Source organism: Poromitra crassiceps, assembly GCF_964638095.1.
Source record: "Poromitra crassiceps genome assembly, chromosome: 14".
In the NCBI taxonomy this organism is placed as follows: Eukaryota; Metazoa; Chordata; class Actinopteri; order Beryciformes; family Melamphaidae; genus Poromitra; species Poromitra crassiceps.
The window spans coordinates 22,727,198-22,741,696 of NC_139633.1; the positions used below are offsets into that span (position 1 = coordinate 22,727,198).

Below are 14,499 nucleotides of genomic sequence, written 5' to 3' on the forward strand. Positions count from 1 at the left end.
GTTTGTTCACTTTGTGGGCCACAAGAGCAGGCACTGGTAGAAAGCCCACACTTCTAAGCATCACAGAAGACTACAAAGCCCACACTTCTAAGCATCACAGAAGACTACAAAGGGCTGAAATTTGATAAACTTGCAAAAACAACCAAATCCCACAGGAGTTCTCCTTCAAGTTATGTTCTCAGCCAAATACTTTTTCTCCCCTTTTTTTTGTTGAAATGCTAAAATCAGCTGATCAAACTAACATGATATTTTGACTGCACTTGGCAGAGATCAAACTAACATGATGTTTTTGGGGGCGTGGGGTTGGGCCGAGACATTAATTTCCTAAATGGCGCAGACAAAAAAGATTCTCTGCAACAAAATGACTCGTACGTACAGCAGATCACATGTAGAGCCTTACTCAGGAGGTTTGAACTTATATTTATTCTTATAGTTTAATTTCCTGTTGAGTAGAAGTAGGCTACTGTGATTCAACAGGACTGCACTTTGAAGCAGCTACAGGATGTACAGCGCTTTGCTTACTTGATTTACCTGAATTCCTCATTCTCCTCCGCATATAGAAACTGTATTGTTCAGAAACAGAAAAAGACATGTGAACCTCATGCCAACATAGCAGACAAGATGTCATGGTTTAAGCTCCAGTTAAGGGATGTTATTAAGGGTTAAATGAAGCTACAATCACAAAGACTTTCTTGAATGCAAGGATGGAAATCCGTTTTTAACACTTTGTACACATATTCACCATTAATGACGAGTTGCTATTTAGCATAATATGATATATGTATATATATATATATGTATATATATATATATATATATATATGTATATATGTATATATATATATGTATATATATATATATATATATATATATATATATATGTATATATATATACGTGACACACAAACATGGACATGACCATGATGTACACAAGACAAAAGTCAGATTTAGATGGGCAGACTTGGCAAATTTGGTAGTCAATTTGGTATTGTGTCATTTTATCAGTTCCCTCCATGTAGTTGATATAAGACAACTGACAGTCAATTTGAAGTCTGGTGTTTTTTGCTTGAATATTAAACTAGGTGGGAGGGCAAAACAATGCATTTTAACATGTCATAATCTAGGAGGCCTACTGCGTCTTCAAATGGTATTGTTCTTTACGAAGTTAAATACAAAACTGCTAAACGGGTGAGATCATTTAACTTCCAATGCAATCACTGCACTGACTGCAGGAGTAACTGCACTGGAACTGGAAGAGCACTTGCGCCCCCTAGTGGCAACCCAACTCAACCCAACCCAGCTCGAAAACTTGCGCATGCGTTCAGGTAACACAAGATGTATAAAACATAATTTTAAATTATTAAAGCATACAACTTGCAAAATACTGTATGTTAATAAAAATGGTAAACGATGAACCAATGAGATGTTAGAGAATACCTCTAAAAAGAATAAATAAAACCTTTTCCGCCCCCATGCAAAGCAATGGGCGTAGTCTAGGCTACTGTACTGACTGTACTGTAGTTTGTTTTCAGTTTGTCATGAGCTGTAGACAGTGTAGCAGGCTAGTGGGCTGCGCTGTAACCACTGCCCGACTACCTACAAACTCCCCGATGGCATCTGCTTCAAGGAAATGTCCACAGTGGTTGTTTTTCATCGTGTGTTGTGTGTCTTGGCGGTGAGTAAAGTTTCATTCACTTCATTCAGTTTGTGAGCTGCTGCCTGTGACGACAGAACGTGTTGTTGTGTTGGGTGTGTTACAGCCATTGACTTACAGCCTAGTTATAACCTCGCTGTGTAAGCGCTGAGGCACGGTGAAGAGAAACGATCAAAGCTATCATTTGATTTAGAGATCTATGACATTTTCTAGCTAATATGGATAGTGGAAAACTTTTAAGAATACCTGGGCGGAGGAGCAGGTCCAACTCTCAAAACCTTTGGTTTCACTTTCGTCCTCGATGACGTAGCAAGTCAGATATGTGCGCATGATGGCAAAGCATAGATTCGAACATAAATGAAATGACCACCAAATACAATTAGGCTAATTGATTAATAGATTCTTCAAAGACAATCATAATGGACACAACCACGATGAATGCTGTGTGCCAGCTAGGTGGGGCTCTACACTTGACTGCTCTTTTCTCTTTCCTCTGCTCTCTCTCTTCCTGTTTGCAACATAATCAGGGCTTCCCCCTTGCTTCATTTCACTACTATAACAGCTATTGGTTTGATACAGTAGGCTACCTGATTTTCAATCTCAAGCCTACAGCTAAATCTATAGAGTGAGTGATTGTTGGCCGAGATTCTTATTACTGTACTACAAAGTCAACCCTCCCAGAGGAAATTGGTCCAGATGATTGTAGCAGGCTACAAAACAGGATTGAGAGTTCCAGTGTGAATTGACAGTTACTTTCCTTTTCCTCTTTTTTATTTATTTATTTATTTATTTATTTATTTATTTATTTATTTATTTATTTATTTATTTATTTATTTATTTATTTATTTACTTATGTGTTTGTTTGTTTGTTTATTTTAACCCCAGAAACCTTATGATTTATTTTTCTTTCTTTTTTTCAGATTCAGATTGATTGATAGTGCCCAGTTCTAGTGGTTGTTGGTTGTAGAGAAAATGTGACTGTAATTGCTCTCGAGCTAAATATTAAACAATGTCGGATTGAGATTGCAAGCAGCCTTGCCGCTCTCCTCTAGCTAGTTTTTTTTGTGTGTTCTCTCTTTTGCTAACATTGACATTATTTGTTTTCATGATGCACCTCCTCCCCACTCCACTCTACATCTCTGTCTCTCATCTACAACTCTTACAGGGTCGTCTCTTCTGTGCCACCCGAGACTGAAGTGAAAGACAGCCGGGATTTTCACTATCAAAACGTAAGACTGTTCCGCTTCAGGAGACAAGCCTGCCAAAATGGTGTTTACACGCATGAGGGGAGGGACTGCTGCCTCTGTGCTGCTGGTAGGCCTTTCACTATTATGTCTTGTAGGCTACACACTGTATACTACCTACATGTAGGTGGTTTACCATTATCTCTCTCGTAGGCTACTACTGTATACCACCTACAGTACATGTTCCAGTTGATGTGTCTTATGAAGCATTTAAGGAAAATTAATTCCACTCTAAAAGTTTAACAATCAGCCTAAACATTTTTCCCCTACCTTGTTAGCTAAGTTTTTCATGCCCTAATGTAGCCTACGTCTGTTTCACCATGAATAACAAAATGTTATTTCCTTTCTAGGCCCCCATGATGCAGCAGTGTAGGCATGAATACACATTCTAACCAATAAAACAATCAGAGATTCTTGAACAATCCTCCCATCAAATCAAACTGCCTTTTCTCTCCCTAAGTGATATCTCCATTTGTTTACACATTTCCCCCCTTCCTTTTTTACTATATAAAGGATCATTGGTAAAAGGCAGGTTTTGGTGTCCTTCAGACAAAAGTCATACACCTGCAAGACCTCTGTTTTAAGTTAGGGGCACAACACTTAACTTTTTCTCAACTGGCAATGACAACTAGCACTATTGCTAGTGCTGTCTCAACCTACTTGTAAAAAAAAAAACCAGTGTGTAAAATTAGCTTGATATTGCATATTGAGTTGATATTTGAACTGAAATAGAAAGAAAGAGACAAGGGAGATTGAGGGAAATAGGATACAACACTGAACATCACAGATCGACGATATACTGTTTAAAGGAACACTCCGCCCATTTTCAACCAGCTTTGTATCATTAGAACATCAGTAGTATATCAGAAAACTGTAAACGGTTTTGAAGTCTGTCATTTAATTTGACAGTTATTGAGTGTTAAAGTGTGGACCAGTGACATCACTGGTCCACACTAACTCAAATGAATAACTCATTAACTCAAATCAACTCTCAATAACTGTCAAACTAGATGAATGATGAATAGTTTGACAGTTATTGAGAGTTGATTTGAGTTAATGAGTTATTCATTTGAGTTAGTGTGGACCAGTGATGTCACTGGTCCACACTTTAACACTCAATAACTGTCAAATTAAAGGACAGACTTCAAAACCGTTTACAGTTTTCTGATATACTACTGATGTTCTAATGATACAAAGCTGGTTGAAAATGGGCGGAGTGTTCCTTTAAGTGTACAAGTGTGTTTTGTAGCTTTTCAAGTGTCCTGCAGGTCTGAATATTATCGCTTATTATTATTTGACGTTGTCTGCAGTGCCCTCCAGCCTCCACTTGATGTTTTCATGTCGTTTTCTGTGGATGATTCAAGGACGATGGGCTGCATCACCTCAGTCAGTGAATCTGGAGCTCGGGGGTCTCGTGTCAGATTATCCTGGCCCAAACAGATGTAATGATTGATTGAATGTTCCCGGGCTCATGTGTCCATCCGTCCGTAGGTCAGCGGATGGAAACGCACTGCACTGCTGCAGGTCAAACTGCGTGTGCGTCGTGTAAGACTGAGACTGAGAATGAGACTGGGACTTACAACACTGTGCCCAATTCAAAGACCAACTGTGAACCCTGCACTTCCTGCTCCCAACGCAATGGTACAGACATAATGGAGACATCACATTTTCTTTGATTCTTTTCCACTCAAGCTTTAAGATACTTTTGATGGGGGAGACGGGAGAATTTCAACATGCATTTATTTATTGCAATTTTCTAAAGTGGATTGATAATACAGTACCAGGTTAACACATTTACTGTAAGTTGTGTAAATACATCCGGCTCCTTCTGTTGTGTTTCATACAGATGATGTTGATGAAAATGTTATTTACTCAACTATTAGCATTTGCCCATGGAAAATTACCCATTATGCGAACTGAGTGTGAACCAAATAACCTTTTATTGCAACTGTTTACAATATCATGACAGACTTTAGCGGAGGGAACGCTTTCAGCATGACAGCACCCTGGGCCAGCCCTAGACCTCCCAGTCCAAGACTCTAAGCAGGATTTGTTTAGAGCAAATTAATTTGTTTGGTTGACTTGGTTGCAAATGTAGCCACAACACAGTCTGTCGTTGTCAGCTTAGTGTATAAAAGATGGGTTATATCTTACGCCCAGTGCAAGGGCAAGCGTTATCTTTGATCGTTTATTTTATTTTTAACTCTAAGGACAAATCCACTCTAAAAACCCAAGTCGTGAATACCACATGAGGGGGGGGGGGGGCGTTCATTTGCACTTATGTCATAATTCACGGTAAACACGACCCCATAAGTCACATCCAAATATTTTTGGAGGTCACTGTCTGTCTTGTTTTTAAGACAAAGTCTATCTTTGTGAAGCATCATCATTTCTAATTCCACTTGTGTGTATGCACTGTTCTTTATAGCCAATCTGGAGCAGGAGGAGGCCTGTACCCTCACCAGTGACCGGGTGTGTCGGTGCAAACCAAATCACTGGTTCACTGGCAGCACAGCCTGCGAACCTTGTACTAAGTAAGTTCTGCCTCTCTAAATATTATAAGTAATAGTAATATTATTACTATATTCTACCCCTCTAAATATAATTTATCGCCTAGAGTTTCCCTCAATTTCTGCCTCCATCGTAAATGCTTGGCAGTGCCCCCCCCCCCTCCCCCCCGGCACAAAAAGGAAAACAGATTGATTTATTGAATTGTCTTCATATCAAATCTATTGTTTTTTATTCAAGGTGTGGTGGTGAAGGCATCAAGAAAGCCTGTACAGCCACCACCAACACAATCTGCGAAGACAAGAACGAAGGTGACGATGAAGGTGAAGGTTTTGCTTTGCATGATTCTATTTGAATGGCTTCAGTTAGGAAATCATCATGTCAAAATCAAGTTATGGTATCATCATCATCATCATCATTTTATTGACAGACACAAGGTCCAAAAAACAGACAAACACACAATACATATAAGACAGGCAAGCATCACAACAAGAACACTAGCCACTCAACAATACTACAATAAGGCACTGTACCAATGTTTCCAGATGCAAGACTGGTATCTAGTGGCACTGAGACTAGGTTGAGACAGCAACATAATGATCATATTCTGGGACACATTCAGACGACAGATAAACTTATACGTCAGGTTTCTCAGCAGGGCATGAAAGGTGTTAACTCCTGCACCACAAAACATTTCACTGGCGCTGCAACACCTTGGCTTCCTAAGAGGGATCCTCAGGCAGTCATTATAAGGAACCTGGAGCTTTTGAATGCTAGCCTGCTTAAACTTGACCCACAGGGGGGCAGTATAGATATGATTGATGATGAGTATAGGTATGATTTTGTCTCATCTAAATCCAAGTCTTTGAGTTCTTGAAAAGTGCTGTTGTTGTTGTTGTTGTTGTTGTTGTTGTTGTTGTTGTTTTTATTATAATAATAATTATTATTAATATATTATTATTATTATTTCATCTCTCTGTCTCAGGAGGAATTAATGTGACAGCGGCAGTACTGAGCTCAGTTTTCATTCTAATAGCTCTTGTATCACTTTACACCTGTTACCACAAGAGAGGCTTTGGTAAGCGTTTCTATGACTTTACAGCTGTATCTAATGTGACCAGCAGAGGGCACAATAACCTCTTATTTTCCTCATTAAAATAATGAAGTGATACCTGGAGCAAAGCTCTCTTGGCTTATCTGTTCTGTTCACATTCCACTAGAAGTAACATTCACATATATTCATTGTGTGTAAATATTTTTGTGTATGCTTATTTAAATAACTTATCTCTCCCATTCTTTGACAAGTGAAAATAGCTCAATGGCTAAATTGTCCATCAGAGGTGCCCCCTACAAAGGCTGAGGTGCCTTCTAAACCGCCTGAGGTAAGTTGTTCACCATCACATCTCTATTAGTCCATTCATAGCTCTCTAGTCTAACCCCTAGAAACCACTGCAACATGTTACGCCTTTGTCCTGTTTCTGACAATATGAGACGCACACACACACACACACACACACACACACACACACACACACACACACACACACACACACACACACACCTGCATGCAAACACATAATTTCCTCTTTTCGTCTGTAGACTTGTCTGTCTTAAACCCTTTTCTGTCTCTCTCCTAACATTGGCATAGCTGTCAGTTTATGTACAAGGAGGTACAGGTTAGTTGTCTGAAATGCTCTAGCTGTCTTTGTCAGTGTGCTTGCTGCGTGTCTCTGCTGTGCTGTGACATGTGTGTGTAGAGCCTGTTGTATTACACTGTATTATACAGTGATTCCCAACCAGGGGTACGTGTACCCCTAGGGGTACTTGAGCAGCTTGCAGGGGGTACTTGGAATTGGGGATTACAATTTATTTACAAAATGATAAAAACGTTATTCAAAGTAATTTCATGGGCCCATCTTGGTAAAACTAATGACTTTTTCAATTGAAAACTGTCAGAATTGTATTTTCATTGAATAATCAGATGTGTTAGAGAGGCCTACTAAAAGTTTCATATGAGTTTAATAGAACACATTTAGGAGATCATCGTGAGTGAGGGGGCACTATTAGCATGGAAAAACAGCTCAAGGACCTTAAGCAGTCTAGTCAACAAGTCAACTCATCATTATTGACTTTTTTTTAACACTCTACCTCTACTCCTCAGGAAGCGGAGCTGCTCGAAGGTAAGCAAAGCACCGAAACATACTTTGTAACTTTTGCGATATTAGAAGATTTCTCGCTGATTTGTGTCTTTCACCTCTGCATCAGGTCGGGATCTCTCGCCTCAGCAACTCGTTGAAATAGCGAAAGTGCTGGAATGGAACGTTCTGAGGGCTGTAGCACGGAAGAGTGAGATGTCAGACGCTGTTATCGAGAATCAAGTCCGGAACAACCCCAATGACGCCGAGGAACAGAAACTCCAACTGCTGAAGGCCTGGGTGGAGAAGGAGGGCAGGAACGCCTCCAGCACACTGATAGAGAGGCTGCGAGAGACGGACAACAACGCCACAGCAGAGAAGGTGAAGGCTATTGTTTATAGAGTATTGCAGGAATGAGTCCGGAAGACCTGGACGCAGCACGTCCGGCTCGTGCGTGTAAAAGTGAATTGGATTTTTGTATGGGGGATTTCCGTTAAATGCATGAAATAAGGTCTGTGGTTAAGAAAAGTTTATGAAACAGCGAAGTTTGTGTTCAGCGAGATAATCTGCACAAATGAGGACCACTTTTATGACTTTTGAAGCGTAAATGCGTTTTTTTTACACGATTTTCAGAAAATGCTTCAAGTAGCCTACTTGCATTTTGTAAACTGTTGTGTTGTTGAATTTAAAGTTAGATTATATGGGATTAATTGACTGTATTTAACTGTGTATTTAACTGTTTCTCAGTTGATCAAACTATCAAACAAATAATTACATATTTAAATGGTCTGATTCTGAAAGTGAGTAGAAGAGCACTGAAATCACAGGTCTTGGTGCCATGTTGATAGTGTCAATGTGTCACAGCTTGTCTAGCCATAATATAATATATAATATAATGAAAGGAGACTGGAAAGTGAAAGGAGAAATTTGAAATGACTCAAAGATGGAAACTAGAGCTGCCTGTCATAATATCATAATATATGAGACAATAATAATAATACGACATGTAATACAGCACTTACAAACTACTTTACAAAGAGCGTAAAATTACGGAACAAAGTATATAAGGACATTTTGCACTGCTATCACACTGCTTCATTACTAGCCTTGTTTATGCACTTGCCAGGAACCTAAAGAGTTCAGGACACAAACTAAAATCTGACATCTTTATTCCTGATCACTCTCATGAAAGAGAATAGCCAGTAAAAAGAGACATGGTTCATGACACATACACTCTCTTGAATTGAAAGGGAAAGTGAATGACCGTGAAATCATTCCCGTCAAACATGCATGATTCACATACATTGAATTATGACATGGGGCCTCTTTAGGGAGGTTTCCTACATCATTCCAAATCATCCAGGCCAGGGGTAGCCTGGGTAAAGCCAGCCTCCATGTGACATCTATGTGCTATCAGTTACAAAGAAACGTACGCTACAGGCATAGCCTGTGACGTCAGGGGATGACATGGAGCCCCTTTAGGGAGGTTTCAATGCCATTGCAAATTGTCCATTGGTTGTTTAATGGAGAGGGGTTTGCGGTCACTGCTGTGGAGTAGGGCTGGGCGATATAGTTAAAAAGCATATCGATATAAAATATTTCATATCAGTCGATATCGATAATTATTGATCATTTTAATGACCCATTTTGATTAATAAAAAAACATGAGAAGAAAAAGGTTGCATTTAACCACTTTATTTTGAACCACCTTATTTTCAAGGCACACAGGTAATTTGTCACACACACACACACATACATGCTGTGCAACTGTTGACTTGGAAGACTCGTGATTTGACTTGACTTGAGATGTGATGACTTGGATGACTTGTTTGTGTTCATCAGTTTAAATATAAAATATTAACATGCTCAATGTTGTCAAGTGATATTAAATAGATACAGAATGGATTCTATAACGTAACTATGTACGATTCAATTGTGTGTGTGAGTGTGTGTGTGTGTGAGCGTATAAACACGCAAGTGTTTTAACATGTGTACATGCTATGCTACAAATGTACTAGGAACAACTCTATAGTATGTGTGATATTATTATGGATATAATGTGAGTATGTACACATCTCTTATATATTAATACAGTAGTATAACATGTTATTACAGTATAATACTGTCATAAAAAGCCTATAGATATAAAACAGGGGGTAGGACTTGATAAGTATTAACTTCTTCCTACTCCTTTTCGGGCATGATAAACAAATGTAAATTGATTGTGAATTTGCTGTCTATTGTATGCTGTGAATTCCAATTGACTATGATTGTTTGGCACTTCTTGCCTATATTTATTTTATTTTTGTTTTGTTTTTGTTTTCACCATGTTCGAAATAAATCTAATCTAATCTAATCTAAAAAAAAAAAAAAAAAAAGTGTTTGTGTAAAATTATCCGGTATGCAAGCTGGAAATGGCATTGCCATGATTGGATGACTGGCTGTTAGTCACGCTCCTCTCACTGGATAGTTTTGTTTTTTCGAGGAGACGGCACTTACGTTAGTAGTTAGTGGTCGTTACCGTTACTGTTACACCCTCTCGCTCTAACGTAATCGTAAGATTATTTTGTATTTCTGGTCAGACATTAACTTTAACTAAGGACTTGAATTGACATAACCTGTGACTTGACCTGACTTGAATTGCCTAAAACAAAATGACTTGGGACTTGCTTGAGACATGGACCAAATGACTTGGGACTTACTTGAGACTTGGACAAAATGACTCGGTCCCATGTCTGTCACTCAGTGCCAGATTGTTAACACAATAACAGCCTTTGCAGCCTTTTGAACAAGTTGAATCCGTTGTGGCCGTCAGCGGCCAGTATTATTTGCTTTAACATATAACAGTGCTCAAAACAGGGATTCAAAAAATACATCAATGTATTGTGTATTAGTATTATGTTAGTATACCTGCTGTTTGTTGCCGATCACATCACGTTTGCACTGTTTACAGTTGATGATTGTATGCTTATTGTCTGATGGGGTAACATGTTATTTATACATCTGACCTCATCATGTCCGCTGAATATGAGCCTCATGAAGCTATAAGTGAATCATGTAGCTCATTATTTTTGTACGTTGATTATATATTGTTATGTTGATTATACAGTTTATAGGGGTTCTTGTGCTGATTCATTCTACTCTGCTTCTTTTTCACAACTTTGTCAGTGAAAGCTGGGGACTATACACTGTACACTGTATGCTTTTACTGTCTGAAGTACCTTTCTTGTCAAAGCTTCTATGTACTTGCGAAATGTGGCTGTGTATGGCACTATCTATGCCCAAGACAAATTTCCCCTGGGGGACAATAAAGTTCATCTCATCTCATCTCATCTCATTCAATAAATCTGTTTTGGCCTTTGCCAAGGTGTGTTTAGACAAGAAATCATCTATAATCTATCAAACTGATTCCTCAGGGTGTGTATTTGTTTCTATTTTTTGTATTATTTGTTTTGTATTTTTGTGTTCTCTTGAATGTCTTCTGTTTGCTGGTGTTGGGTGCCCATATGTTAGTAGAGTTCAAGTCTAATTTCACCATGTACATATTGGCTAATACTGGAGCCATTTATTATCAAGATCAATCAATATCAAGACTTCATCAGTCGAACCTGAGCATTGTTCAGTGTCACAAGCCAACATTTTGCATGGTGCTCTATTGAAATAAAGATATGACAACAAGCCCAAGTGTCTGGTATTTTATTGTTGACCTCAAAAATATATATCACACACAAACCACACACTACACTACATATAATCTTTGAAACAAATGTTCACTGCCACAGTCACAGTGCATTTCAATATCCTTAATGTTTTAATGTTTGTTTTTTTACCTGTTAGCTAAATGTCCTGATGTCTGATGGCGTGTTTCGAAAATAGACTGGTTGCTGAACTGGTATAATCAAAGGTCAGTGATTGGCCATAACTGTTACATTACTGGTCAAATTTGGACTAAACTTGATTTTTCACTATTGTGATGTTTATGAAATGACGCAGATTGGTTCGATGAGTTGATTGATGAAAAAAATATATATATCTCAGACACCACCAGTGTTTTTTCTTTTTTCTTTTCTTATTTGAACAAAACATGGAGGGACAATGCATTTTGCCACTGTGTTCTGTTGTTTAGGCAAATTATGCTAATTGTAGGGTCCAAGGTGATCAAACCCTCATACCGTGACACTTACCGGAATGGGGGGGGGGGGTTTAATTTAAACTCTAAATTAACATGTCAGTAACCACTGGCAATGTTTTGACAAATACTCGTTTTTGTTTCTTTTAAACAGACAAATGTGTAGTAGATAGACAGTTTCGACCAACATCTGCAGTCTTCCTCAGTCACGCCTGCTCAAAGCAGCTGTTGACACGTCACAGCTGTCATTTGACGCTTCTGAGGAAGACTGCAGATGTCAGTCGAAACTGTCAAGGTAAAAAGAAAAACATCTACTACACATTTGTCTGTTTAAAAGAAACAAAAACTAGCATTTTGAACTAAGAAGACATAATGAACCTGATTGAGCTAAAGTTTTGACAAAACATACCCAGTGATGACACATTTTCTAACTTTGTTTCAATATTTGAAAACATTACACTGATCGGCTCACATTTCATTTCACTCTACCAATGTGAGCTGGTTTACCAGGCTATAATGTGATGCTAATAAAGGGCAAAATTGCTACACCCAACCGCACCCCCACCCCACATGTGCAAACTAGGTTGTCTCGTCCTGCTTCTAATCCAGCCAGTAACTTTACAATCTCTGCACTTCCTTAACTTCTTCTCATCCTTTGACCTCTACCCCTCTCAATCTCCTCCAACTCACAAAGCAGGGAATGTGCTTGACCTGGTCTGCACCAGATCCTGCTCCACCTCTAACCTCACTGTGACTCCTCTTCCTGTATCCGACCACCACTTTATCACCTTCTCTCTTCCCACCTCCCTCCCCTCCTCCCACCCATCACCCCCTCACTCTACCACCACCCGACGCAACCTAAAAACTCTCTCACCCAACTCCCTCTCTTCTACCGTCCTCTCCTTGCTTCCCTCAGCCGAGCAGTTTGCTCTCCTGTCCACTGACGAGGCTTCCACCACTCTTCTATCCTCTCTCTCCTCCGCTCTTGATTCTCTCTGCCCACTCACCACTAAGCCTGCCTGATCCTCTCCCCCTGCTCCTTGGCTGACCGAATCTCTGCGAACTCATCGAACAGAGCTTTGGGCAGCTGAGAGAAAATGGAGAATAAATCACCCTGAAGATCTCTCTTCCTACGACCTTATCCACTCCAACTTCTCTCCAAACTTCCTCTCCAAAGCAAAAACCTCCTTCTTCATCTCTGAAATCCAGTCCTCTGCGTCCAACCCCAGTAAACTGTTTTCCACCTTCTCCACCCTCCTCAACCCTCCCTCCCCTCCCCCTCCCTCCTCCCTCTCTGCTGATGATTTTGTAACTTTCTTTACTAAAAAGGTGGATGACATCAGCTCCTCCTTCCATCCTCCAGATACCCTCACTAACACTCCCGACTCCAATCCTGCTTCTCTGCCCCCCGTCCCCGGATTTACTTCCTTCTCTCCTCTCTCTCCTGATGAAGTACTTAAACTCATCAGCTCTAATCGAGCCAGTTACTGCCCCCTCGATCCTATCCCTTCCTCTCTCCTCCAAACCATCTCACCTGACATATCTCCCTTCCTCACTACCTTCATAAACTCCTCTCTGTCCTCTGGTCTTGTTCCGCCTGCTCTAAAGACTGCAAGAGTCAAGCCTCTGCTTAAGAAACCCTCCCTTGACCCTACTGCTATTCAGAACTACAGACCTGTCTCTCTTCTCTCATTCCTTTCCAAAACCCTCGAACGAGCAGCGTCCGACCAACTTTCTCTCTATCTCTCCCAGAATGACCTCCTGGACCCTCTGCAGTCCGGTTTCAAGGCCTCTCACTCTACTGAGACAGCTCTTCTTGCAGTCACAGAGGCCCTTCACACTGCTAAGGCCTCATCCCTCTCCTCTGTCCTTGTCCTCCTTGACCTGTCCGCTGCTTTCGATACAGTCAACCACCAAATCCTTCTTTCCACTCTGTCTGACCTCGGCATCTCAGGTTCTGCACACCCCCTGGTTTGCTTCCTATCTCTCTAACTGCTCATACCAGGTCTTATGGAGAGGGTCCCTCTCCAGATCCTGTCCTCTTACCACCGGTGTCCCCCAGGGCCCAGTCCTGGGCCCCTTACTTTTCCTTCTCTATATCAGATCTCTTGCCCATGTGATCTCATCTCATGGCTTTTCTTATCACTGCTATGCTGATGACACCCAGCTTTTCCTTTCCTTCCCCTCCTCTGACACCCAATTCGAGGCTCGCATCTCTGCATGCCTCAAAGACATTGGTGACTGGATGTCAGCCCACCACCTCAAGCTCAATCTTGGTAAAACAGCTACTCTTCCTCCCAGGGAAAGACTGCCCTCTCGCAGATCTCTCCATCTCCATTGACAATACCACTGTGCTTCCCTCCCAAACAGCTAAGAACCTTGGGGGGATCCTTGACAACCAGCTGTCTTGCTCAGCCAACATAGCTGCGACAGCACGCTCCTGTAGGTCCTCCTTCTACAACATCTGCAAAATCCGTCCCTTTCTCACAAGGGAAGCGACTCAACTCCTGGTAAAGTCACTTATCATCTCCCGCCTGGACTACTGCAACGTGCTCCTGGCTGGCCTACCTGCCGCCGACATCCGACCGCTTCAGCTCATTCAGAACGCTGCAGCCCGTCTGGTATTCAACCAACCCAAATTCTCTCATGTCACTCCCCTCTTCCGGGACCTTCACTGGCTTCCCATCTCGGCACGCATCAAATTCAAGACACTGGTACTGGCCTACAGGCCAGTACACCAGACAGCTCCTCTGTACCTGCAATCTATGGTCAGGTTCCAAACCTCTCACCGCTCCCTTCGCTCCTCCACTAGTGCAGGACGCCTCGCCC

At 40.8% G+C, this 14,499-nt stretch overlaps 1 protein-coding gene across 2 annotated transcripts; it reads left to right on the forward strand.

Moving 5' to 3' along the window:
- The first annotated feature begins 1,548 nt into the window (after positions 1-1,548).
- Positions 1,549-11,211, forward strand: fas (Fas cell surface death receptor). 2 transcript variants are annotated; one of them, XM_083650681.1, is made up of 9 exons: positions 1,549-1,675; positions 2,820-2,968; positions 4,390-4,539; positions 5,327-5,432; positions 5,647-5,729; positions 6,392-6,484; positions 6,712-6,788; positions 7,568-7,586; positions 7,672-11,211. In XM_083650681.1, exons 1-9 carry the CDS (start codon positions 1,611-1,613, stop codon positions 7,956-7,958), a joined length of 1,029 nt encoding a protein of 342 aa, XP_083506807.1. In that variant the 5' UTR covers positions 1,549-1,610; the 3' UTR covers positions 7,959-11,211. The 2 variants fall into 2 exon arrangements, with proteins under 2 accessions (XP_083506807.1, XP_083506808.1); XM_083650682.1 differs by lacking the exon at positions 4,390-4,539.
- The last annotated feature ends 3,288 nt before the right edge of the window (positions 11,212-14,499 follow it).